Below are 27725 nucleotides of genomic sequence, written 5' to 3'. Positions count from 1 at the left end.
GTCATTAATGACTGAGCCTCATGTGGTTGGACACCCGTCAGACCTCCGTTCATCTTCAGACACAAATGAAGATATTTTAGTGTAAATCTGATGCTCTGAAAGGCCTCCATTGGCTCAACTTTACACTCTCAAGACCCTTAAAAGACACTAAAGACTAAAGTTACAAAGTCCATCTCACTACAGCGGCTCTACAATAACTTTATGAAGACGAGAATAGTTTCTGTGCGCAAAAAAACCCTAAATAACGACTTACATAGAGATGACGATATCAAAACACGGCATCATGAAGCTTCGAAGCGTTATGAATCAGTGAGTCGATTCAGCGGTTCAGAGCGTTATGAATCAGTGAGTCGATTCAGCGGTTCAGAGCGTTATGAATCAGTGAGTCGATTCAGCGGTTCAGAGCGTTATGAATCAGAGAGTCGATTCAGCGGTTCAGAGCGTTATGAATCAGTGAGTCGGTTCAGAGCGTTATGAATCAGGGAGTCGATTCAGCAGTTCAGAGCGTTATGAATCTGAGAGTCGATTCAGCGGTTCAGAGCGTTATGAATCAGTGAGTCGGTTCAGAGCGTTATGAATCAGTGAGTCGATTCAGCGGTTCAGAGTGTTATGAGTCAGTGAGTCGATTCAGCGGTTTGGATCGCCAAATTTCAGCAGTTTGGCGGTTTGACACGCGATCCGAATCATGATTCGACTCACTGATTCATAACGCTTCGAAGCTTCATGAGGCCGTGTTTTGAAATCGTCATCTCTATATAAGTCGTTATTTATGTTTTTTTTGCGCACAAAAAATATTCTGGTCGCTTCATAAAGTTATTGTAGAGCCGCTGTAGTGAGATGGACTTTGTAACTTTAGTCTTTAGTGTCTTTTAAGGGTCTTGAGAGTGTAAAGTTGAGCCAATGGAGGCCTTTCAGAGCATCAGATTTACACTAAAATATCTTCATTTGTGTCTGAAGATGAACGGAGGTCTGACGGGTGTCCAACCACATGAGGCTCAGTCATTAATGACACAATTTACAGTTTTGGGTGAACTAACCCTTTAAATCTGCTTGAAGATAATTCACCAGCGATTGGACACTATCCAGCAAGTGAATCACATGTTCATCTGTGGCTCTGAGTTGTTGTTTCTCTCTGGTTTATTCCGCAGGTAACAGCGGCAGCGTCTCCACGATCCGCTCGTCGTGTCTGGTGGGCTGCGCCATCATGCAGGATCACTCCGACTCTCTGGTCCAGGCGGCCGCCATCTCCTGCCTCCAGCAGCTGCATATGTTCGCCCCGCGACACGTCAACCTGTCCAGCCTGGTGCCCTGCCTCTGTGTAAGACCACATGACCTCTAAAGGGAGAGTTCACCCAAAAATTTAAATTAGCCCATAATTTACTCTCCCTCAAGTCATCCGAGGTGTGTGTGATATTCTTCTTTCAGACGAATAAAATCTGAGTTATATTACAAAAGTCCAGGCTAATCCAAGCTTTAGAATTGCAGTAATAGTTGCTCTGTTTTTGAAGTCCATAAAAAGTGCATCTATCCATCATATAACTGCTCCAGCGGCTCTGGGGTGTTAATAAAGGCCTTCTGAAGCGAATCAACGCGTTTGTGGAAGAAAAATATTAATATTTAAAACTTTATCGAGTAAACTTTCGGCCTCCGCCTTCCCTGTTCAATGTATGGAGAAAGTGTGTAAAGTTCTCCTGCGGATGGAAAGACTAACGCTCAGGTCATGATGTCACGAACACATCTGGAGTTTCACTTTCAACATTCAACACTTTTCCACAGAAGGCGGAGGCCGAAAGTTTACTTGATAAAGTTTTAAATATGGATATTTTTCATACACAAGCGCGTCGATTCGCTTCAGAAGGCCTTTATTAACACCCCAGAGCCGCGTGGAGCAGTTATATGACGGACAGATGCACTTTTATGGACTTCAAAAACAGAGCAACTATGAATCCAATTCTAATGCTTGGATTAGCCTGGACTTTTGTAATATAACTCAGATTTTATTCGTCTGAAGGAAGAATGTCACACACACCTCGGATGACTTGAGGGAGAGTAAATTATGGGCTAATGTTCATTTTTGGGTGAACTATCCCTTTAAGAGCTTCAGAAATCATCTCATGTTAAACATGCACCTGTGAACGCCTGGAGAGCACATTATGCACACAGGTAAGCAGTGACGTGTGTGTGTGTGTGTGTGTGTGTGCAGGTGCATCTGTGCAGCTCTCACCTGCTGCTACGGCGAGCCGCTGTGGCCTGTCTCCGTCAGCTGGCTCAGAGAGAGGCGGCTGAGGTCTGTGAATACGCCATGAGTCTCGCCAGGAGGGCTGGGGATGGCAAAGATAACTCCACCATCAGTGCGTACACATTTTAAGATCATTTTAGGCAATTGTCTCAGTTTAGGCTGAAAAATGCATTGTAGTCTATGGGAATTTCATGTTTTGTTCTATTATAGCGCCACCAAGAGGCTCAATCCCACCATTTTTTTATGTGTCCTCAGAGTGAGCCCATACATGTGTGTGTCAGTTTTGGTGAAAATATCTAATTTTGCTTTGTAGTCATAGTAAATTTTTACGTGTTTTTTCATATAAATGTCTGAAACCTGACTTTGATTGGATTTTACTCCCCCTTACTATCAATATTTTGACATTTAGGTATTAGCAAATATCTATCGACCTATGTTTCTGAACTTCTGGTGCTGGTTTCGTCTCGATCGAACTAGCGGTTTCAAAGATATCAGCTAATGTTTTTTAAGCACTAAATTACAACGCTGCACAAACCATACGCCGAAACCTGGCAAGTCTGGTATCGCTGGACTCGGCAAGGATTCAGGAGACAAAAAAAGTTACTCCTATGCAAATAAGTCAATCGCACCCAAAGTTATAAGCATTTGGGAAGAAAACAATTATCCACTAGGTGGCGCTGTTTTGAATCTTCTCAGGCTCCTTCAGGGCATCGTGCTGATGACTCATACCGAGTTTCGTAACAATCCGTTCATGTGTTACATTAAATACAGCATTTTAGCATATAATTCAAAATGGCCGATATGGTAAAATTGGATATCAGACGACTCAGCATGACGTCCCGAATCTAAGGAGACCACTTTTATGATCGGTTCCAAAGTTATAACCAAATGTTTGTGATAACATATACCAAGTTTGGTTTGAATACGATAAAGCGATGCGAAGATATAGCCTTAAGTGTATTTACGCAACCGCTACGTAACATTTGTTCGCGCGTTTAACGGAAACGATTTGAGAAATCAAATCTCACTTGAATTCCGTAACTTTTTGTCGGCATGGTCTGAACATGGTCTGGTTTAAATTTGTGTGAAAATTGGAGCAACGTCCTAGGAGGAGTTCGCAAAAGTAGTTTTTTTTGGTTAATAAAAAATGGCGGGAAAATTTTCAGGACGGAAAATGACGTCATAGGGTGCAGTCGAACCGTCTTGAGTCAAGGAAACGAAGGAAAAAATAATTTTGTTTCTAACCTTCAGTGCTTGGCCCCTAATCATGCAAACTTCATCATATATGACGCATTTAAAGGGGTGGTTCCGTGTTTTTTTCTAGGCTTGGTTGTGTTTATGGGGCGCAGTATAACATGTCTTAATACTTCTTTTTTTTAAAAAACGCCTTATTTTTCTTATATTTGACCTTTATTCCACACCGCTGTCTCCACTGTCCTTTTAGCGGCTCGTTTGCTTCCTGCTTCTGTGAAGCCCATCCTTCTGAAAAACGCAATGGTCTTAGATTGGTTAGATGGCCAAATGTAGTTTGTAGTTCTGCATCAGCTCTCTCTCTTTTGTAATGACTGCGACATCGCCTCGCCCACTTTGTTGCGTGTTCGCGAGGGCAGTGTTTGTTAATAGCAGGTGTTTATAATGTCACCAACCCGGGAAAAAGCTTGTTGTAGTCCAAACCGGACGTTTTTGTAGGCAATAAACTGCCGTAACTTTAAAAGACAATATCTCCGTTTGCATTGAACTTTCAGCGCTGTAACTTTGCAGATAGTGTTTATGCTCAAGCAGCAACATTACACACTAACTAAAGTTAGAAAAGTGAAATCGAATGCAACCACCCCTTTAAAATCGGCACTTCTGAAGACAATGGTGTCATTCTCAGCTCATGTTTTGTCCTCGTCCAGTAGTGTCAGTGTTTGACAGGATCGTTGTTCTTTCAGATCTCAACATCACTGAGACGGGGCTGGAAGGTGTCCTGTTTGGGATGCTGGACCGCGAGACGGACAGGAAGCTGTGCTCCGACATTCATGACACGTTGGGCCACATGCTCTCATCTCTGGCGGTGGGGAAACTTCCTCACTGGCTCAAACTCTGCAAAGATGTGCTGGCAGCGACTACAGGTGACAGACACACACTGACAGCGTTTCTGGGCTTTCCTCTTATGGTGCGTTCACACCGGACGCGAATGACGTGATTCGCGCAAGTGATTTACATGTTAAGTCAATGCAAAGACGTGAATAGACATTCTGCGGTGCGAATGGCGCAAATCGCCTGAGTTGAAAAATCTGAACTTTGCCGGATATTCGCACCGCGTTAACCAATCAGGAGCTTGCTCTAGTAGTGACAACAATGAGGAGAAAATCTGTATATTAATATCTGGTTCAGACAATATGATTATCACTGTGATAACATTAAATGACATGAAACACAACACAGTCTCTTTTTGTTAAATGCAAGTTAATGTTTGATCAATAATACAAAAGTATAAGTAAAAGGTATAACAAGCTACACATGAAATAAAGCAAACAATTCAAACATTCAAAGTCAGCGCTAGTCGGCTACAACGCTAACGTAAAGTTAAACAGCCTAAAAATAAAAAAGTAATGAAACTTCACTTTGCCCTCAGCCTAAACGAAATGCCAGGGAACAAATTATAGATCACAGATTTGAGCTTTAAAAAACTACATTATTGTTGTGTCACCAGGGTTTTTCCTGGGTCAAAAATGGTCTTCGGTGGTGGCTGACAGACATGGTCATCCATACACACACACACACACACACACGCACGCACAGTAAAAAAGTTCCCTACCCACGTGATCTGCAAGTGCAATACTGACAAAACATTTAAAATAAATTCAAAGAAAATTTGTAATTTTTGCTTATCTTATTTTGATACCTTGATGTTTGTTTTTGTTCCTCATTTTTACACTATTTACTGATAGTTGTTTTGGTATATAATCATACCAATATTAAAAAGTAGTATTAAAAAATGAACAAATAGCCTAATTTTCTGCTATATACAATTTCATAAAATTATCAGCTAGCTAACCACAACTTTGTTCTGGGTTCACTCCAGTCTAAACTAAATGATTTTAGGCTATTTATTTTACTACACATTGTCCAAATAAATAAGCTGAAAGATTGTGGATGATTAAAGCTAATTCTTACTATCCACTCTTGCTAAAGTGGGTAAGCACACTTGTGTTCTCATTTCAAGTGTTCTGAGTAAATGATTCAACTGATTCATGAGTTCAGTGTTGGACTGATCCGTTCCAACCAGTCGTTAAAATGATTCGGTTCAAATGAGTCATAATGTGGCGAATCGGACATTAGCAGACGCGCTGTGTGTGAATCCCTTCTGTTAGAACATCGCGAAAGATTTGTCAACACACAGAAAACACTTCATAACCGGACAGGATTTGTTTCACGTTTATTGAAAGTATGCTTTATGTCAGCTGGTCAGAGAAGAGTCAATGTTTTTTGAGCGCATTTCACACCCAGCGGTAATTAAAGGGAAACATCGTCCGAATGCGCCACGTGCAACATGGATTCGGTCTTCCGACCTTTTGATTTTGATTAACGTAATATGTGAAATATTAGAAAGCTAAGAATACTGATTTTGAAGACAGAGCGTGCGAGCGGGGGAGGAGCTCTGATCGTTCTCTCTGACACTCAGTTAACGCAAGGGCAGCATCTATTCTACATCACTCCTAAATCACAATAACTCATCAAATAAGGCTTTGGCGGGACAACAATTTGTTTTTGGCGGCCGCCAAAAAATTTTCAATGTAGGAAAAACCCTGTGTCACACATTAACAGTAGATTTTAACACAAAAAGACGTGTAAACACAACCCATGTCAGCCATTTCTCAACGAGACGAGTCGCTGGCAGAAGCCCCGCCCATGACACGAATTCACATCTGTTGTGAAGTGAATGTCACACGAATGAAGCGAGTAAACTCAAAATGTTCAAGTGTCCAACTTTGCGCGAATAGCACGATTTATTCGCGTCCGGTGTGAACGCCACATAAGATTCTGCAGGGTGGGAAAACCAGAACATGTCTGAAATATGGGCAGACTTCCAGATTCCATAAGGATGCTTTTATCCAGACTTCATTTTGGACTGCTTAACCTAGAACTGACTAGTTATCTGTAAGACATTGATGATGTTTTTCACTGTAACAACTAGTGGTCCACTAATATATCACCACGACTGATATATCGGCCGATGTTTGGCATTTTTTAATTCTCACATCGGCTGATAAGTGTCGGAAGCTTTTGTTTTGACAGCATTGACATTTTGTTTTGACGGCATTATGACATTTTGTTTTCTGTAAAGTAGCTTTAAAAAAGGCAATAGTGTCATTATTAATCCCATGGCAGTTTAGTGTTGATTCAGTTCCATTCAATAACTTGTGTAAAGTTTGGCATCAGTATTTCCTGAATGGACTTATTGCACAGGTGTCCACCGATCACGGCCCCACGCTTGAGTTCTCTGAGCTCATGTGTGTAGAAGCAAACACACACACACACACACACACACACACACACACTCCTGAGAGCGGCCCATTCTCTCACTAATGTGTGTAGAAGCGAACACACACACACACACACACACACACACTCTCCTGAGAGCGGCCCATTCTCTCACTAATGTGTGTAGAAGCGAACACGCACACACTCACACACACACACACACACACTCCTGAGAGCGGCCCATTCTCTCACTAATGTGTGTAGAAGCGAACACACACACACACACACACACACACACACACACTCTCCTGAGAGCGGCCCATTCTCTCACTAATGTGTGTAGAAGCGAACACACACACACACACACACACACACACACTCCTGAGAGCGGCCCATTCTCTCACTAATGTGTGTAGAAGCGAACACACACACACACACACACACACACACACTCCTGAGAGCGGCCCATTCTCTCAATAATGTGTGTAGAAGCGAACACACACACACACACACACACACACACACTCCTGAGAGCGGCCCATTCTCTCACTAATGTGTGTAGAAGCGAACACACACACACACACACACACACACACACACACACACTCCTGAGAGCGGCCCATTCTCTCACTAATGTGTGTAGAAGCGAACCCACACACACACACACACACTCCTGAGAGCGGCCCATTCTCTCACTAATGTGTGTAGAAGCGAACACACACACACACACACACACACACACACACACACACACACACTCTCCTGAGAGCGGCCCATTCTCTCACTAATGTGTGTAGAAGCGAACACACACACACACACACACACACACACACACTCCTGAGAGCGGCCCATTCTCTCACTAATGTGTGTAGAAGCGAACACGCACACACTCACACACACACACACACACTCCTGAGAGCGGCCCATTCTCTCACTAATGTGTGTAGAAGCGAACACACACACACACACACACACACACACACACACTCTCCTGAGAGCGGCCCATTCTCTCACTAATGTGTGTAGAAGCGAACACACACACACACACACACACACACACACACACTCCTGAGAGCGGCCCATTCTCTCACTAATGTGTGTAGAAGCGAACACACACACACACACACACACACACACTCCTGAGAGCGGCCCATTCTCTCAATAATGTGTGTAGAAGCGAACACACACACACACACACACACACACACACACTCCTGAGAGCGGCCCATTCTCTCACTAATGTGTGTAGAAGCGAACACACACACACACACACACACACACACACACACACACACACACACACACACACACACACACACACACACTCCTGAGAGCGGCCCATTCTCTCACTAATGTGTGTAGAAGCGAACCCACACACACACACACACACACACACTCCTGAGAGCGGCCCATTCTCTCACTAATGTGTGTAGAAGCGAACACACACACACACACACACACACTCCTGAGAGCGGTCCATTCTCTCACTAATGTGTGTAGAAGCGAACACACACACACACACACACACACACACACACACACTCCTGAGAGCGGCCCATTCTCTCTCTAATGTGTGTAGAAGCGAACACACACACACACACACACACACACACACACACACTCCTGAGAGCGGCCCATTCTCTCACTAATGTGTGTAGAAGCGAACCCACACACACACACACACACACACACACACTCCTGAGAGCGGCCCATTCTCTCACTAATGTGTGTAGAAGCGAACACACACACACACACACTCCTGAGAGCGGCCCATTCTCTCACTAATGTGTGTAGAAGCGAACACACACACACACACACACACACTCCTGAGAGCGGCCCATTCTCTCTCTAATGTGTGTAGAAGCGAACACACACACACACACACACTCCTGAGAGCGGCCCATTCTCTCTCTAATGTGTGTAGAAGCGAACACACACACACACACACACTCCTGAGAGCGGCCCATTCTCTCTCTAATGTGTGTAGAAGCGAACACACACACACACACACACTCCTGAGAGCGGCCCATTCTCTCTCTAATGTGTGTAGAAGCGTCTGCACTAGAGCTGGAGTTACACACCTGTGGCCATGAAGGGGTTGAACACCTGAACTCAGAGATCTGGAGGGTCATTGTTTAAATGTTAATTTTTCCCCCAAAGCACTCGTTTTTTAACTTCCTGTAGCTCAAATTGTAGATGATGCCGCTTGCAATGCCAAGGTCATGGGTTCGATTCCCAGCAAAGGCATGAACTGATCAAATGTTGACCTTGAATGCAATGGATAAAAGTGTCTGCCAAATGCTAGAATGTAAAGTACTCTTTCTTTTGCCTAAGGTACTATATTGATGCTGAGGTACTTTAAACTGAACCCAGTATTGACAGTGATCATTATGGTGTTAGAAGCAATGCTCATGATTTATAATTCTATAGCATCTGCAGGATTTTCTTGTTCCGTCTTGCTACCACTTCCCTATAGTCTCTAGTGTTTCTGTTGCAGAGGTGGGCGGGACTGTTGCGTCTCACGGCAGAAGGAAGGAAGAGGAAGACGACTCTGAGAAGAAGGATGAGATGGACGATGACATCATGTTCACATCACTGGGTCAGGATGACAAGTCCAAACCGTCCGTGGCGCCGCGCTGGGTCACGCGAGTGTTTGCCGCCGACTGTCTTTGCCGGATCATTCATCTGTGTGAAAATGCAGACAAGGCCCACTTTGACCTGGCAGCGGCTCGCGTCGCCATGACCAAGAACCCTGAAGGTAAACGTCTAATGGGTCGATATCGTTCTTTGCTTATGGGTAAAAGGACCTTTGCAGCGATATACTGTTAGCAAACACCATAATTCAACTTTTATGTAAATATGAGCTACTCTTTCCTCTCAATGCCAGAATAAACACAACAGAAATGAGAAAACATGAGCTGAGAAAGCATCTGATCATAGTGATGTGGATGTTTTTGAGATTCAGATCACGTTTATTTCTACACACTTTATACAGTAGATTGATCTAAAGTAGCTTTATCATTGAGCCTACTCATTCACGTAAAACAATACACTGATTTAACATTTGTAAGACAAAGCCAGTATGCGAGGAGGCGTGATATCTAATGAATAATGATGAGATAACACCTGAGGTAACATAAGAACATAATAACCTGCATAATGAGCTGCATAATGAATGAGCTTCAGGTAGGCCTATGTGACTGAGAGCAACAGGACAAAGGACATTAAATTGTACTTATCTAGTAAATGCATCTTGATTTAAGAATGTTTAAATATTTAGACTAGAAACCGACTAAAACGACTAAGAACATTTTTTCTAAATTTTTTGTACCATTTTTTTTAAAGTAGTCTTATGCTAAAAAAAATTATAATAAATAATTACAATTAAGATGCAATTTACACAAAACAAAATTCACTGTAAAGAAAGCAATTCACTTTCTACAAAACAAACCAAAAAAATCACTTTCTACAAAACAAAACTCCAGAATCATTTATTTAGAATGTAGTCAACAAAGGCCTATTATATTTTAAATTATCAAAAGATTTGACTACACTTAAAAAATGCTCTTCTTATTTAGTTAAAATTGTACTTATCTAGTAAATGCATCTTGATTTAAGAATGTTTAAATATTTAGACTAGAAACAAGACACAAATTACTAAGAGCATTTCTTCTACATTTTTTGTACCATTTTTTGTTTTGTTTTTGAAAGTGGTCTCATGCTAAAAAATTCAATAATAAATAATTAAAATTAAGATACAATTTATGCAAAACGAAATTCACTGTAAAGAAAACCATTCACTTTCTACAAAACCAAACTCGATATTAACTCGATAAAACAAACTTTGATATTAAATAAAAAAATAACATTAGGCTATAATATTTAAACATCAATCTGAAGACAAATACGTTTGACTGGTACTATATTTATAGCATATGAGCAGACATTTGCGAATAAAAGCTTTATTGCTGTGAAATGGACGCTTGAGTCTTAGATCTTTTAAATGATGTATAGTTTGTCAAGGTAATTACTTACATCTGACAGTAATTTTGAGCTAATTTAAACAAAGAAAGCTTGAGTGCGTCCTCGTGCAGGTTTTTGCGTTTAATATTTACAGAGTAAACTTAGCCTACTTACACACAGCAGTGGAATCCGATGCTTTCAGAAATGAACAGCTTTTCATGGAGAATTATTCCAGGATTATTAAACGCGTCTCAAAACAATGTAGTTGAAGTAGGAATGCAGTACTTGATGTGTTTGTTTGAGTTGATGTGTGTGTGGGCGTCGTCAGTATTTGAATCTCAATAGAACGCGCTCTCTGTGGGCGTGGGCGCATTAGTGTATAATGAGCCGCTCAGGAATGACTAACATCTCTCTGCTTTCAACCAGATTACATAAACACAGAATATTTGTTTTTGATTTGGTTTACAGTGTTTAAAACCTGACATTTCAGCGTTTCTTTAGACATATTTCTCATGTTTGTGAGACAAGTATTCACTAAGCTAGAAGTCATTTTCTGAAGACTATCTGAATGAACGTCTTTGACAGAGAGGCTGCAGATCGCGCATCATGTGTGTTTTCTTTATTTAGCAAAAAGCACAACAATTTGTTTTTATTGTGACTGTACACACAAAAAAAAGAAACTTAACAGATTATAATGATGTAAAACACTTGCCTGAATGATAAAAAACGACCAAGTTATTTGAGTCTCTTGGGCACTGATAAGAAAAAAAGAGAGCCGAGGGGGTTAAACATGAAAAACAGTGTCAATTACAATAAACGTCTAATGGGTCGATATCGTTCTTTGCTTATGGATAAAAAGGTCCTTTGCAGCGATTATACTGTTAGCAAACATCATGACTCCACGTTTATGTGAATATGTGCCGCGCTTTCCTCTCAATGACCGAATAAACACAACAGAAATGAGAAAACATGAGCTGAGAAAGCATTTGATCATAGTGATGTGGATGTGTTTGAGATTCAGATCTCCAGTCACGTTTATTTCTACACACTTTATACAGTAGATTGATCGAAAGTAGCTTTATCATTGAGCCTACTCATTCACATAAAACAATACACTGATTTAAAATTTGTAAGACAAAGCCAGTATGCGAGGAGGCGTGATATCTAATGAATAATGATGAGATGACACCTGATATAACAAAAGAACATAATAACCTGCATAATGAGCTGCATAATGAATGAGCTTCAGGTAGGCCTATGTGACTGAGAGCAACAGGACAAAGGACATTATGTTGTGTCTGACCTCGACCGGCTGAACAGAACCAATGAAGATTTACACCTCAAAGAAGCCACACCCACCTATTACATCATCACCACACAGACCAATGGGAGTTCAGAGGCGTTTACAAGCCTTTCCTAGAAAGATATAAGATTTCAAACTCCTGAAACGAACTTCGTTTGTCCTGATTTTGTTCAAAATGAATATACTTTTGAAGTATATCGGGAGCCTTTTTTATTTTTGACTGAAGTTTTTCGATCATGATTTGGCTCTACTTGACGTGATTTGAAGTAATTTAGGAAATGGATGTGTTGTGTCCTCCGCAGGCGACTTCCTGGTGCTGCACTTGTGTGATCTGGTGCGCATGGCGTTCATGGCTGCGACGGACCACAGCCATCAGCTGCGTATGGCCGGCCTGCAGGCTCTGGAGGACATCATTAAGAAGTTTGCAGCCGTGCCGGAGCCCGAGTTCCCTGGTCATGTGATCCTGGAGCAGTATCAGGCCAATGTTAGTTCATTCATTGATCACATGGCACATTCAAGCACTGGCAGTCACATTGAGAAATCACTTTAAGACCCACACTGCAAAAAATGCTTTTCTTACTTAGTATTTTTGTCTTGTTTTCAGTCCAAATATCTAAAAAATCTTACATTAAGAAGCATTTACTAGACAAGCAAAAGTTTTTGTCTTGTTTTGAGGGAAAATAACTCAAAATTAAGGGAGTTTTTGGGTCAAGCAAAATAATCTTGTTTTCTGTTTGAATTAAGATTAATTTGTTTACCCCATTGGCAGATTATTTTACTTATTTGAAGCAAAAACTCCCTTCATTTTGAGTTATTTTCCCTCAAAACAAGACAAAAACTTTTGCTTGTCTAGTAAATGCTTCTTAATGTAAGATTTTTTAGACATTTGGACTGAAAACAAGACAAAAATACTAAGTAAGAAAAGCATTTTTTGCTTTGCTTAACTCAAAATTAAGGGAGTTTTTGGGGTAAGCAAAATAATGTTGTTTTCATTTTGAATTAAGATTATTTTGCTTACCCCATTGGCAGATTATTTTGCTTATTTTAAGCAAAAACTCCCTTCATTTTGAGTTATTTTCCCCCAAAACAAGACAAAAACTTTTGCTTGTCTAGTAAATGCTTCTTAATGTAAGATTTTTTAGATATTTGGACTGAAAACAAGACAAAAATACTAAGAAAAGCATTTTTTGCAGTGCAAATGTGTTTCAGCACACACACATTTCAGTTCAAGCAGCCTGACGTCAACAAATGCATTTGAACAGTGTACGAGTAACACATTGTTTTAAAAGATCACTGGGATCACAGGGCAAGACATTAAAAGATGGTCTGGGAAAAGTGGATTTTTTGAAGGTTATAAGGTGATTTAAAACGTCAATAACAACAATAAAATAACTAGGGAATCAACAAAAGCTGTTATATTTAGTGTTGATGGCGATTGATAGTGGATAATATATAATGTATAATGTACTGACATTGAGGAGACATTAAAACAACTGAAACAACTCAGTTCACAGTCACACTGCGGTAAAAATCCAAAATCTGGAGCTATAGACCCTTTTCACAGACTGTGATGACGCATTTTAACGGTCATTAATATCGTAAATCCTGCAGCGTTTTTTGTATTTTAATTTTTTTTAAATATATGTACATTTATAACACTAATACTTTGTATTTTATTACTTTTGCATTAAATTACAATAAAAAAGTTCCCGCTGCTGTGAGGGTGTTTAGTAATAGCGTCTATGGGAGTGATGATAAAAATGAACATATTTCTCTCTTTTCACTGCCGTTATCAATCTCACTCTATTATTCCCTGTTTTTGAAAGTCGTGAAATCACAACTGTGGCGTTTTTCTTTTGCTATGTGAGCAAATGGGCACACAGACATATATTTAATGTATTCTCTCATTCACAGCTATAATATTTAACCCAACTATGACGACTCCCGCTCTGAGAAACCCGGAAATGTGGAAAGGGTCTATTGTGCAGTTAAAGGATCAGTTCACTTTAAAATGCAAATGTCCTGATGATTTCCTCACCCCATCTCATTCAAGATGTTCATGTGTTTCTTTCTTCAGTTTTTTGAGGAAAACATTCCGGGATTTTTCTGCACATAATGGACTTCAATGGGAACCAACGGCTGAAGGTCCAAATCACTGCAGTTTCAGAGGCTCTGACCAATCCCAGACGAGGAATAGAGTCTGATCTAGACAAACCATCGCCACTTTTACAACACAAACACACATTTATATACGTTAACCTCAGATGCGTGACTTCAGTGTTGTTCTTCTTCACGGCGTATGATGTCATCACGTCTGAAAGGTCACATGACGTAGGTGGAAGTGCTGAAAAAGGTTCTCCCCAACTTTAAAATTGTCCAACTTCGTTGTTTCACCTTTATTTGTGTAAAGGGCGTTTGATTTAGTCTTTGCACGTTTGTTTTAACACTGGGTCGGCACTTCCACCTGCGTCATGTGACCTTTCCGACGCGATGACATCATACGCCGTTAATAAACACAACACTGAAGTCGAGCATCTGAGGTTAAAGTATGTATGTGTGTGTGTGTGTGTGTTGTAAATGTGGCGATGGTTTGTCTAGATCAGACTCTATTCCTCATCTGGGATTGGTCAGAGCCTCTGAAGCTCTTCCTCTGAAACTGCATTGATCTGGATCTTCAGCCGTTGGTCATTGCTGGAAATTACACCATCGTCAATATGAAATATCACATTAAATTATTTACTTGTACTTATTTAACAATTGCTGAATACACATAAGCATTGATATAAGAAATAAAAACACCATGTCCTGATGGTTTAATTGTCTGATTCAGTCCTGCATTGTGTACATGTTTTAATTTGTCTGTTGTTGTTTATTTCCTCCACAGGTTGGTGCTGCGCTCCGACCAGCCTTTTCCCCGGATACACCCTCAGACATCACCGCTAAAGCCTGCCAGGTGAACCACAAACTGGTCTTAATGGGTCACATGATCCTTCTCCTTTAGTGTGTGATGTACCTGATTCTGCATGTATTAAATCTGCAAAGTTACAAAACTGCGGGAGAAGCCGCTTGGGTTTGGATGTGAAACTCATGATTATCATAAGTAGCGTTACATTTCTAACACGCTTTTGGCCAATCACAACGCACTGGGTCAGCTGGCCAATCACAGCACTCAGGGCTTTCCAGGAGGAGGGGCTTTCAGAACAAGACAGACTCATGAAATCAGTGCCTGAAGAGAGAGCGTTTCAGATAAACTGCCTGACTAAAGCAAATATGAAGTTATAAAACATAACTTTGAACAAATTATATTCTTGAACATAATTATTTTCCACTCTTCCAATCTTATTTGCACTATTAATATATTCTTCCTAGGGCTGTCAAAAGATTAATCGCGATTAATCGCATCCAAAATAAAAGTTTGTGTTTACATAATATATGTGTGTGTACTCTGTTAATTATTATTTATATATAAATACACACACATTCATGTATATATTTAAGAAATATTTGCATGTATATACATTTATATAATCTATAATGTATATAAATATAAATGTTTTATATATAAAAAATAATATTTTTTTCTTAAATATATACATGGTTGTGTGTGTATTTATATATAAATAATAATTAACAGAGTACACACACATATATTATGTAAACACAAACTTTTATTTTGGATGCGATTAATCACGATTAATCTTTTGACAGCCATAATTCTTCCATAATTTTGCTCTCATAAATAAAATAAAAGTAAAGTTCCCGCTGATGGGAAACGAGTGGTTCTGATTTTTCTGAATATCTCATATTAATTCAACACACTACAGGCAAAAATATTGTTTTTCATGCACTGGTCAAAGTTGAGATTTTGGACTGTTTAGCTTCGATAATGTCTTCTTTCAGACTAGTCGAAAATACACAATTAACTGTTTATTTTATTGCACTTTATCTATTTGCATACCTATATTTCCATCTTTTAAGGCGGTGAGTTTGAGTCAGAAATCTCCACTTCAGCAGCCTCACACACACCAAACTTTACAGTTTCATTTATCTATAGTCTAGCTATATACGGTTCATATATCATTTGCCTGATTTATATTTACTCCTAAAAACATGGTGGAAAGCTTCGAAGCGTTATGAATCAGTGAGTCGATTCATGATTCGGATCGCGTGTCAAACCGCCAAACTGCTGAAATACTTGACTTTGGCGATTCAAACCGCTGAGTCGACTCACTGATTCATAACGCTCTGAACCGCTGAATCGACTCACTGATTCATAACGCTTCGAAGCTTCATGAGGCCGTGTTTTGAAATCGTCATCTCTATATAAGTCGTTATTTAGGATTTTTTTGCGCACAGAAACTATTCTCGTCTCTTCATAAAGTTATTGTAGAGCCGCTGTAGTGAGATGGACTTTGTAACTTTAGTCTTTAGTGTCTTTTAAGGGTCTTGAGAGTGTAAAGTTGAGCCAATGGAGGCCTTTCAGAGCATCAGATTTACACTAAAATATCTTCATTTGTGTCTGAAGATGAACGGAGGTCTGACGGGTGTCCAACCACATGAGGCTCAGTCATTAATGACACAATTTACATTTTTGGGTGAACTAACCCTTTAAATGTACCTTCATTAAACCTGCAGAAACCCTGTGTGAAGAATGAAGTCAGAATTGCAAGATTAAATTCACAATTACCTTTTTTGTCTTTTCATTCCATGATGGAATCAAGCTTCCATACAATTGCCTAATTTGACCGTGAATCATCTGGTGAACATGATATCTCATAGTTTTACTCTTTTCACCTGAAGTGTCTTGACTTGTATTTTACTGCGTTTCCATGCCCTGGCCTGTGAGCGTTCTTCAGTGTTTGCCCTTCTCCTCTGTGTTCAGGTGTGCAGTGCGTGGATAGGCAGTGGGGTCGTCAGTGACCTGAATGACCTTCGGCGCGTCCACACCCTGCTGGTTTCCTCTCTGGACAAGGTTCAGGCGGGCAAAGGCTCCTCCAGCCAGCTGTACAGTGAGAGCGCCACGACTATGGAGAAGCTGGCTGTCCTGAAAGCATGGGCCGAGGTACGTCTGTACTACAGATGCCACAATTCTCAATATTATAATGAACTGTTCAGTGCGGCATTCACGGTTTAATACGCACTTGTGAATTGCGTTTTTTTCGGTTTCGCATTTAATTAATTATTTTTCTACATATTCTATCATTTGCCTCCATCCCAATACTGAACAACACGACATACATTCACATCACACGCTAGTGGTGAAGTTATACTCACGGAACACTAGAGTTATTCACAATCACCAAAGCTCATTATTTGCATGCGTTTTAAAGCCTTGCCGGTTTCATTTGCGTGCGCGGTTTTAAACATGCGCTTTTCAGAGCGCGCGCACTAAAAACCTGTCAAACACACGATAACTGGACTAAGCAGTCGTCTTACTGCGCTAATACTGTCAAATACACACAAGTTTAACATAAACACAGTCGGTTATGTCTAAAGTGAAAGTAAAATCGGTGTGTGTGTATATTAGATGCGCGCAGGTCTTTAATTGACAGCGGCGCAGCCTATAGTGAACACGCTGGTCTTAAAGGGACAGTTCACCTCTAAAATCATGTCATTATTTACTCACTCTAATGTTGTTCATAACTTGTATTCATTTCTAAATGACAGAATTTCATTTTTGAGTGAAATATCCCTTTAATGTTAATACAACAACAAAAGACAAAGAGAAAATCACTCTCTGCTCTTGACTGAAGAACTAATACAGCAGCTTTAATAAGAATCAGTGTATATTTTATAGTGAAGTCTATGTAGTGTTTTATTTTTACATTCATTCATTCAATTTCATACTTAAATGCTGCTGTACAGCTCTGAGCTGCCAGTGTAAATCTTTAAATATGTTTATTTTATATTATCCAATTTTTTTAAGTAAAGTTTTAAGTTTAAGTAAGGTTTTTCAATTATTTTAAGTAAAATAAAGAAAGAGTATTGCAATAAAAAAATAGTATTTTTTCTCCTTAACCTCTTGCTGTTCCTGTCGCCTAAGAATATAATAACAAAGAATGTATGTGACAAGCCATCAGAACCAAACCGAAAACCGTGGTTAAAAACCGAGGAATGTATTGAACTGTGGACTAACTGTAGTGTTGCATCCCTAATCTGTACAGCAGCAGCCACGTTTACAAAGACACTCTAGTATCACACATCCTTCCAGCACTATTAGCATCATCTCTCTCTGGTTTCAGGTGTTTGTGGTGGCTATGAACATAAAGAAGGATTCTCAGGCCAGGCCAGCGCCTCCACCTCAGGGTGAGGATGAGGAGGCGGGAGATGAAGGAGATGTTCTTCCTCCAGATAGCCTGATGACCTTGGTTCAGCCGGAGCTGCCGTCCCTGAGCCGCCTGTGGCTGGCCGTGCTGAGAGACTATGCACTGCTCACACTTCCTGCGGAGTTCTCCAGTCAGCTGCCACCTGAAGGTAAAGCCACACCTTCATCACATTTAACAACATAAGTAGTCTTAAAGTCGGCATCAAACGGAAGTTGCACTGGTCTTTTCTTCTCTATTGTGCCGTATATCCCAAAACTGCAAAAAAATGTTTTTCTTACTTAGTATTTTTGTCTTGTTTTCAGTTCAAATATCTAAAAAATCTTACATTTAAGAAGCATTTACTAGACAAGCTAAAGTTTTTGTTTTATTTTGGGGGAAATAGCTCAAAATAAAGGGAGTTTTTGCTTAAAATTAGCTAAATAATCTGCCAATGGGGTAAGAAAAGTAATCTTAATTGAAACAGAAAACAAGATTATTTTGCTTATTTTAAGCAAAAACTCCCTTAATTTTGAGTTATTTCCCCCCAAAACAAAACAAAACCTTTTGCTTGTCTAGTAAATGCTTCTTAATGTAAGATTTTTTAGATATTTGAACTGAAAACAAGACAAAAATACTAAGTTAGAAAAGCATTTTTTGCTGTATATCCTAATGAAACGCTTCTCAAACAAGAACAAATGTAGGCGGGGCTTGAGTGTGTCTGTGGGGAATTGATTGGATGGTTGTGGTTTGCTATTGGTGGATCTCATGTGAGTGACAGGTGGCCCCACCCTCATCATCAGAAAAGAGATGTCGCTGCAAGAGGGACAGGAAGTTATTCTGAAGTGCACTGATACACTGCAAAAAATGCTTTTCTTTCTTAGTATTTTTGTTTTGTTTTCAGTCCAAATATCAAAAAAATCTTACATTTAAGAAGCATTTACTAGACAAGCAAAAGTTTTTGTTTTATTTTGGGGGAAAATAACTCAAAATTAAGGGAGTTTTTGCTTAAAATTAGCTAAATAATCTGCCAATGGGGTAAGAAAAATAATCTTAATTCAAACAGAAAAACAAGATTATTTTGCTTATTTTAAGCAAAAACTCACTTAATTTTGAGTTATTTCCCCCAAAATTAAACAAAAACTTTTGCTTGTCTAGTAAATGCTTCTTAATGTAAGATTTTTTTGATAATTGGACTGAAAACAAAACAAAAATACTAGGATGTAGGAGTAGCGTAATCTCATATGAGAGTCGAAGCCTTTCGCGGCTCAAATAACAAACTCAAGCTCCTCCCATATTTCTCTTTAAAGGGGTCCTATAATGCCCCTTTTTACAAGATGTAAAACAAGTCTCTGATGAGTGTGTGTGTGTGTGTGTGTGTGTGTGTGTGTGTGTGTGTGTGTGTGTGTGTGTGTGTGTGTGTGTGTGTGTGTGTGTGTGTGTGTGTGTGTGTGTGTGTGTGTGTGTGTGTGTGTGTGTGTGTGTGTGTGTGTGTGTGTGTGTGTGTGTGTGTTTGTGTGAAGTTTCAGCTCAAAATACCCCACAGATCATGTTTTATAGCATGTTAAAATTGTCACTTTTTGGGGTGAGCAAAAACACGTAGTTTTTGTGTCTCTTTAAATGCAAATGAGCTGCTGCTCCCCGCCCCCTTTCAGGAAGAGGGCGGAGCTTCAAGAGCTTGTGTTAACAGCTCTGATTACCTCACATACACACACACACACACTGAAAATGACCGAAAATGTCCGAAACTGTTCAGCCTTTATGATCAAACTGGAGTCGGACAATGATGGAGAGACTGCAGAAGAAGAGACGACATGTAGAATGAGACGGGACGTTTCTGAAGATGAGTTTATGAGTTAACCATCTTCAGTCGTTGATTAGCATATTCTGTCATGATAATCTATAAAGCGCTGGTGTGGGGTTAAGATGAGCCAGAGAATATCTGCAGATGAAGAGAGAACAGGGATAGTTTAGTGCAATTACGGTTATAACTTATGTTGTCATCTTGCTTAATGACATGACAATGTTAGGCTTAGTGATGTAACCTGTGAAGAAGCTCGTTGTAATCCTTAAAGTGATTTATGTAAAAGAAAATATCTCCATTTGCTCTGAATTTTGAGCGTCGAACTTTGCAGATGTTGTTTATGCTCGAACAGCGTCACTACACACTCACTGAAGTTAAACAAGTCATATCATAATCATCCACCTCTTTAAAAACTCTTGTTTCTAGTTCGTGAGCGGTGTTTTGTTTTGCTCTATCCTCTGTGCTTCATGAACGACCACTTTAAGTCCTCATTGTGTTCCGCAGCCTGTGTTGGACATACGGTTATACATTTTATTTGGTATAGGTCTTAAAAAAGGTTTTGACCCTTAATCGTCCCTCAAGTCGGGTTTACGTTTGAGTCCCTTGTGCTCAGATAGACCCCAAACATTTACAGAGCGATTGCATAAGGAAATATATATTGTTTTACACGGAAAACTATATATCATTTTTTTTATTTACTTCTCAACTATACATTTGTGCTGTGTTTTTGTGGGTATTTGGTAGTTTTTTATCTATTTACTGCACAAATACTTAACTATGTTATAAATTGGCTCATTAAAAAATATTTGTTTATGAAAAAATCACTTGAATGATGATCTTAAATAAATATAAATAGTTTTTGGACATTGCTCTATGTGTTAGGGATAGAATACCACCATCTGTAGGTTTGTGGAAAAACTTTAGGAATTATAGTTAAAGAGAAAGAGTGCAATGAGCACATTATCCACTAGAGGTCCAGAGGGAAGTTATGCAGAAGTTAAGCTGCCTTTCATCTTTCTTTTATTTGCCCTTTTCCCTCTCTTTCTCATGATTGTTCCATTTGTGCTCTAGTATTTGTCCTTCATTTATGTATGGATTTTTTTCAGATTTATGCCAGTTTTGTTGATTTTATTTGCCAGTTTCTATAAAAATACTCTCTGTTGCAGTCACACACGTGTGTGTGTGTGTGTGTGTGTGTGTGTGTGTGTGTGTGTGTGTGTGTGTGTGTGTGTGTGTGTGTGTGTGTGTGTGTGTGTGTATGAGACAGAAAGTTCGTTCTACTTTGTGTTTATGCTCTAGGACCAGACCTTGATATAAATGTGGAAATTTTCAGATTTATACTGGATTTAGTGAATTTTTTTGACAAAAAAAGTGAAGAAAAAAAAAGTATTTTTTACACTTTCCCATTCATTTTCAATGTGGGGTCAATCTGACCCCGAGGGACTTAAACGGTAAAAAAAAATGTACACACCTTTAGAACAACCAAATCAAGCCCAGATTGTTTGTGCATGTTTAGATAGATTATTTAAGAAAAGTCACAGAGTCTCATGGCCCTGAGATGAACACTTTTTAAAAATGGAGGAAAAGTCCAGTGGGGTCAGCTGGAGCCCAAGGGACGATTAAGGGTTAAATTTGATTTTTAAAACCCTGTAGATTCCCATGGAGGACAAATTGAATGAAGGCCTGTTCACATCGAGAACTATATAAAGATTAGCATTCACAGCGGACAATATCATTCTGTCTATTAGAAGCGCTGCAGTTTCGACGACTGCTGCTTTAAATGCTCAAGCTCTTTAAAGCAGGATGGATTCTGATTGGCTGTCAGTGTTTTTATCGTTCATCAGCTGGACAAACATGAAAGTGATTCCAACGATATTGTTGTGATTTTTAAAACTCTCTATCATTATCGTCCTTGGTGTGAATGGCCTTTATTGTTGTACTTGCCCAATGGAAGCCCATAATAACAGTGTATTCTCTTGATCATGGGTTCCTCAGGAGGGGCGTTCTACACTCCTGAGACCATAGACACGGCACGGCTTCACTACCGTAGCTCATGGGCGTCCGTTCTGCACGCGGAGGCTCTGTGGCTCAGTAGCACAGGTTTCGGCACGGCTGAAGACTTGCCTGAGAGCAAGAGTGGACCTGCAGTGGCTCCCGTGGCCGGAAAAAACACAGAGGACCTTGTGAAAGACAGATTGCACCTTCTTCTGGGTAAATTATCTGCCAGATGCATTTGGACTTTACTCTACCCCTCCAGTTTTTAATGTGCCGTTCTCTTGCATGGTTTCAGGCATCAGCATTGAGTTCCTGTGTTTCCCTCGGGCCGAGGAGCCCATTGAGGATGTCATGTCGTGTCTTCATGCTCTCTGCACACTGATGGACTCGCCAAGCGCTCGGACACACATCGCAGAGGACCAGGTCAACATCTGCAGCATTAAAGAGACACACGCATTTACTGACTGAGTTTACTGATCAAGCAACATATTGGAAAATTACATATTGTGCCTTTAACCCTTTGCTGCTCTTCCTTTAGGGGTCGCATTGGTCATCTTCCCGGTCATAAGTGACTGGACACCTAAAAATTAAACTTCCTCCACCCCAGTAAAACCAATGCAATTTATTTTTATTCAATAATATTTTTTCTTTTTAATTCTGTATTTTGAGATGATTTGATGGTATTTTTCAATAGTTATGCAATAATTATGGTCTATTTTTGCCATTGAAAATTATACAAAAAAATATATATATTTTTGTATTTTTTTTTTAATTATTGCAGTATTTCAGGTTAAAATAGAGACTAGGATTAGCCCCTCTTTTGGAATTATTTGAGAAATCCTGCAACCATGTGTGTAACCACTAGAGGTCTCTGTGGAGAGGCTTGAGGATTCCCTAGTTCTCTTTTGAACACATTTAATGATTTTTTTTGATGGATTTGAATATATATTTAAAAAATCTCAGAGACTATTTATTATAAAGTTTTAGATATTTATTTTTTTTGTTAGATTTATAGATTCTTTTCCCATTCATTTTCTATAGGGACATTTTTTCTATGGGAGTATTTTTTTACGACCACTTAGCATGCTCGAATCATGCCCTCAATGTTTTTGTATGTGTTAACACACCTAATGCTAGAAAAGTCACCAAATTTCATATCATTCTAAAGAAGCTGTGATTTTTAAAAATTCCAAATGCGGTTCATAGGTTCAGTTTTTCATAGGTGTGTGCGTGAGTGTATAAGTGTGCGTGTGTGTGTGAGTGGATGTGTCAATATCACACACTTGATGTTTTAGAGTGTCACTGCTGTGTACTTTTTTTCAGCATTGTGGTCGATTTGTAGATTGTACACACAAATATTCTGAGAATTTGTGTGTTTTTGCCAATTTCCCATTCATTTCCTATGGTCGATCATTTATGACCGAAGACAATGAACGCTACTTTTTTTTTTACGACCAATTACCATGCTCGAATCATGACCCCAATTTCTTTGTGTGTTTACATACCTAATGCTAGAAAAGTCATATCATTCCGATGAAGCTGTGATTTTTAACATTTCAAAACATAACATTTCATTTTCCGGTCAGAAAGAGCACCAGAGGGTTAAGAAGACACAAACACGCATTTGCTGACTGAGTTTACTGATCAAACTGACAGGATGTGAAGTGTTTGTCATTCTGTTTTGTACCTTGCTGTAGTTGCTGGCTGTGGAGCTGCTGAACGTGCTTCACCGGCTGTTGTTAACACGCGACCCGCAGAGCATGCAGTTACAGGTGACGACAGTCGTGCAGAAGACCATCCGTGCTGCCCAAGAGCACCTGGAGCACATCCGGAGCAGCAGGAGTGAGTGCACGTCACATTCATGCGTTCTGAACATCGCTTCTTAACATGTGACATATTACCTGCAGGTGTCAGGACAACCAAACCAGGTCATCTGAAGAAAATAAGAATCTCCTAATCTGTTGCCTGATACTTTGATAGGCCATTAGGTTGCCCTTGTTCCACTCCTCTCCCTTGTCCTTCTCCCACTCCTCTCCCTTGTCCTTCTCCCACTCCTCTCCCTTGCCCTTCTCCCACTCCTCTCCCTTGTCCTTCTCCCACTCCTCTCCCTTGCCCTTCTCCCACTCCGCTCCCTTGCCCTTCTCCCACTCCTCTCCCTTGCCCTTGTCCCACTCCTCTCCCTTGCCCTTCTCCCACTCCTTTCCCTTGCCCTTCTCCCACTCCTCTCCCTTGCCCATCTCCCACTCCTCTCCCTTGCCCTTCTCCCACTCCTCTCCCTTGTCCTTCTCCCACTCCTCTCCCTTGTCCTTCTCCCACTCCTCTCCCTTGTCCTTCTCCCACTCCTCTCCCTTGCCCTTCTCCCACTCCTCTCCCTTGTCCTTCTCCCACTCCTCTCCCTTGTCCTTCTCCCACTCCTCTCCCTTGCCCTTCTCCCACTCCTCTCCCTTGCCCTTCTCCCACTCCTCTCCCTTGCCCTTCTCCCACTCCTCTCCCTTGTCCTTCTCCCACTCCTTTCCCTTGTCCTTGTCCCACTCCTCTCCCTTGCCCTTCTCCCACTCCTCTCCCTTGCCCTTCTCCCACTCCTCTCCCTTGTCCTTCTCCCACTCCTCTCCCTTGCCCTTCTCCCACTCCTCTCCCTTGCCCTTCTCCCACTCCTCTCCCTTGCCCTTCTCCCACTCCTCTCCCTTGTCCTTCTCCCACTCCTCTCCCTTGTCCTTGTCCCACTCCTCTCCCTTGTCCTTGTCCCACTCCTCTCCCTTGTCCTTTTCCAACTCCTCTCCCTTGTCCTTTTCCAACTCCTCTCCCTTGCCCTTCTTCCACTCCTCTCCCTTGCCCTTCTCCCACTCCTCTCCCTTGCCCTTCTCCCACTCCTCTCCCTTGTCCTTCTCCCACTCCTCTCCCTTGTCCTTGTCCCACTCCTCTCCCTTGTCCTTGTCCCACTCCTCTCCCTTGTCCTTTTCCAACTCCTCTCCCTTGCCCTTCTTCCACTCCTCTCCCTTGCCCTTCTCCCACTCCTCTCCCTTGCCCTTCTCCCACTCCTCTCCCTTGCCCTTCTCCCACTCCTCTCCCTTGTCCTTCTCCCACTCCTCTCCCTTGTCCTTGTCCCACTCCTCTCCCTTGTCCTTGTCCCACTCCTCTCCCTTGTCCTTGTCCCACTCCTCTCCCTTGTCCTTGTCCAACTCCTCTCCCTTGTCCTTGTCCTTGTCCAACTCCTCTCCCTTGCCCTTCTCCCACTCCTCTCCCTTGTCCAACTCCTCTCCCTTGTCCTTGTCCCACTCCTGTTCCTTGCCCTTCTTCCACTCCTCTCCCTTGCCCTTCTCCCACTCCTCTCCCTTGTCCTTGTCCCACTCCTCTCCCTTGCCCTTCTCCCACTCCTCTCCCTTGCCCTTCTCCCACTCCTCTCCCTTGCCCTTCTCCCACTCCTCTCCCTTGTCCTTCTCCCACTCCTCTCCCTTGTCCTTGTCCCACTCCTCTCCCTTGCCCTTCTCCCACTCCTCTCCCTTGCCCTTCTCCCACTCCTCTCCCTTGTCCTTCTCCCACTCCTCTCCCTTGCCCTTCTCCCACTCCTCTCCCTTGTCCTTCTCCCACTCCTCTCCCTTGTCCTTGTCCCACTCCTCTCCCTTGTCCTTGTCCCACTCCTCTCCCTTGTCCTTTTCCAACTCCTCTCCCTTGCCCTTCTTCCACTCCTCTCCCTTGCCCTTCTTCCACTCCTCTCCCTTGCCCTTCTCCCACTCCTCTCCCTTGCCCTTCTCCCACTCCTCTCCCTTGTCCTTCTCCCACTCCTCTCCCTTGTCCTTGTCCCACTCCTCTCCCTTGTCCTTGTCCCACTCCTCTCCCTTGTCCTTGTCCCACTCCTCTCCCTTGTCCTTGTCCTTGTCCAACTCCTCTCCCTTGCCCTTTTCCCACTCCTCTCCCTTGTCCAACTCCTCTCCCTTGTCCTTGTCCCACTCCCGTTCCTTGCCCTTCTTCCACTCCTCTCCCATGCCCTTCTCCCACTCCTCTCCCTTGCCCTTCTCCCACTCCTCTCCCTTGCCCTTCTCCCACTCCTCTCCCTTGCCCTTCTCCCACTCCTCTCCCTTGCCCTTCTCCCACTCCTCTCCCTTTTCCTTCTCCCACTCCTCTCCCTTGTCCTTGTCCCACTCCTCTCCCTTGTCCTTGTCCCACTCCTCTCCCTTGCCCTTCTCCCACTCCTCTCCCTTGCCCTTCTCCCACTCCTCTCCCTTGCCCTTCTCCCACTCTTCTCCCTTGCCCTTCTCCCACTCCTCTCCCTTGTCCTTGTCCCACTCCTCTCCCTTGCCCTTCTCCCACTCCTCTCCCTTGTCCTTGTCCAACTCCTCTCCCTTGCCCTTCTCCCACTCCTCTTCCTTGTCCTTCTCCCACTCCTCTCCCTTGCCCTTGTCCCACTCCTCTCCCTTGTCCTTTTCCCACTCCTCTCCCTTGTCCTTCTCCCACTCCTCTCCCTTGCCCTTCTCCCACTCCTCTCCCTTGCCCTTCTCCTACTCCTCTCCCTTGCCCTTCTCCCACTCCTCTCCCTTGCCCCACTCCTCTCCCTTGCCCTTCTCCCACTCCTCTCCCTTGCCCTTCTCCCACTCCTATCCCTTGCCCTTCTCCCACTCCTCTCCCTTGCCCTTCTCCCACTCCTCTCCCTTGCCCCACTCCTCTCCCTTGCCCTTCTCCCACTCCTATCCCTTGCCCTTCTCCCACTCCTCTTCCTTGCCCTTCTCCCACTCCTCTCCCTTGCCCTTCTCCCACTCCTCTCCCTTGCCCTTCTCCCACTCCTCTCCCTTGTCCTTCTCCCACTCCTCTCCCTTGCCCTTGTCCCACTCCTCTCCCTTGTCCTTCTCCCACTCCTCTCCCTTGTCCTTGTCCAACTCCTCTCCCTTGCCCTTCTCCCACTCCTCTTCCTTGCCCTTCTCCCTCTCCTCTCCCTTGCCCTTCTCCCACTCCTCTCCCTTGACCTTGTCCCACTCCTCACCCTTACCCTTGTCCCACTCCTCTCCCTTGTCCTTGTCCCACTCCTCTCCCTTGTCCTTGTCCAACTCCTCTCCCTTGCCCTTCTCCCACTCCTCTCCCTTGCCCTTGTCCCACTCCTCTCCCTTGCCCTTCTCCCACTCCTCCTCCTCTTCCTTGCCCTTTTCCCACTCCTCTCCCTTGCCCTTTTCCCACTCCTCTCCCTTGCCCTTCTCCCACTCCTCTCCCTTGTCCTTGTCCCACTCCTCTCCCTTGTCCTTGTCCAACTCCTCTCCCTTGCCCTTCTCCCACTCCTCTCCCTTGCCCTTGTCCCACTCCTCTCCCTTGCCCTTCTCCCACTCCTCTCCCTTGTCCTTCTCCCACTCCTCTCCCTTGCCCTTCTCCCACTCCTCTCCCTTGTCCTTCTCCCACTCCTCTCCCTTGTCCTTCTCCCACTCCTCTCCCTTGTCCTTCTCCCACTCCTCTCCCTTGCCCTTCTCCAACTCCTCTCCCTTGCCCTTCTCCCACTCCTCTCCCTTGTCCTTGTCCCACTCCTCTCCCTTGCCCTTGTCCCACTCCTCTCCCTTGTCCTTTTCCCACTCCTCTCCCTTGCCCTTCTCCCACTCCTCTCCCTTGTCCTTCTCCCACTCCTCTCCCTTGCCCTTCTCCCACTCCTCTCCCTTGCCCTTCTCCCACTCC

The 27725-nt window shown here is 42.3% G+C and overlaps 1 protein-coding gene across 1 annotated transcript in view; it reads left to right on the top strand.

Moving 5' to 3' along the window:
• heatr5b (HEAT repeat containing 5B) overlaps positions 1 to 27725 on the top strand; it is an 85565-nt gene that overhangs the window by 45024 nt on the left and 12816 nt on the right. Inside the window, exons 20-30 of the mRNA XM_079843492.1 lie at positions 1149 to 1318; positions 2204 to 2351; positions 4174 to 4353; positions 9207 to 9467; positions 12278 to 12459; positions 14860 to 14928; positions 16858 to 17037; positions 18218 to 18449; positions 22077 to 22292; positions 22372 to 22499; positions 23774 to 23918. Of these exons, the coding sequence (XP_079699618.1) occupies positions 1149 to 1318; positions 2204 to 2351; positions 4174 to 4353; positions 9207 to 9467; positions 12278 to 12459; positions 14860 to 14928; positions 16858 to 17037; positions 18218 to 18449; positions 22077 to 22292; positions 22372 to 22499; positions 23774 to 23918 (1911 nt within the window). The remainder of the gene's footprint in view (positions 1 to 1148; positions 1319 to 2203; positions 2352 to 4173; positions 4354 to 9206; positions 9468 to 12277; positions 12460 to 14859; positions 14929 to 16857; positions 17038 to 18217; positions 18450 to 22076; positions 22293 to 22371; positions 22500 to 23773; positions 23919 to 27725) is intronic.

The sequence above is a fragment of the Gobio gobio genome, assembly GCF_949357685.1.
Source record: "Gobio gobio genome assembly, chromosome: 18".
Lineage (NCBI taxonomy): Eukaryota > Metazoa > Chordata > Actinopteri > Cypriniformes > Gobionidae > Gobio > Gobio gobio.
Note: the sequence above shows the minus strand (reverse complement) of the source record. Positions and strands in the feature narration are given on the sequence as shown.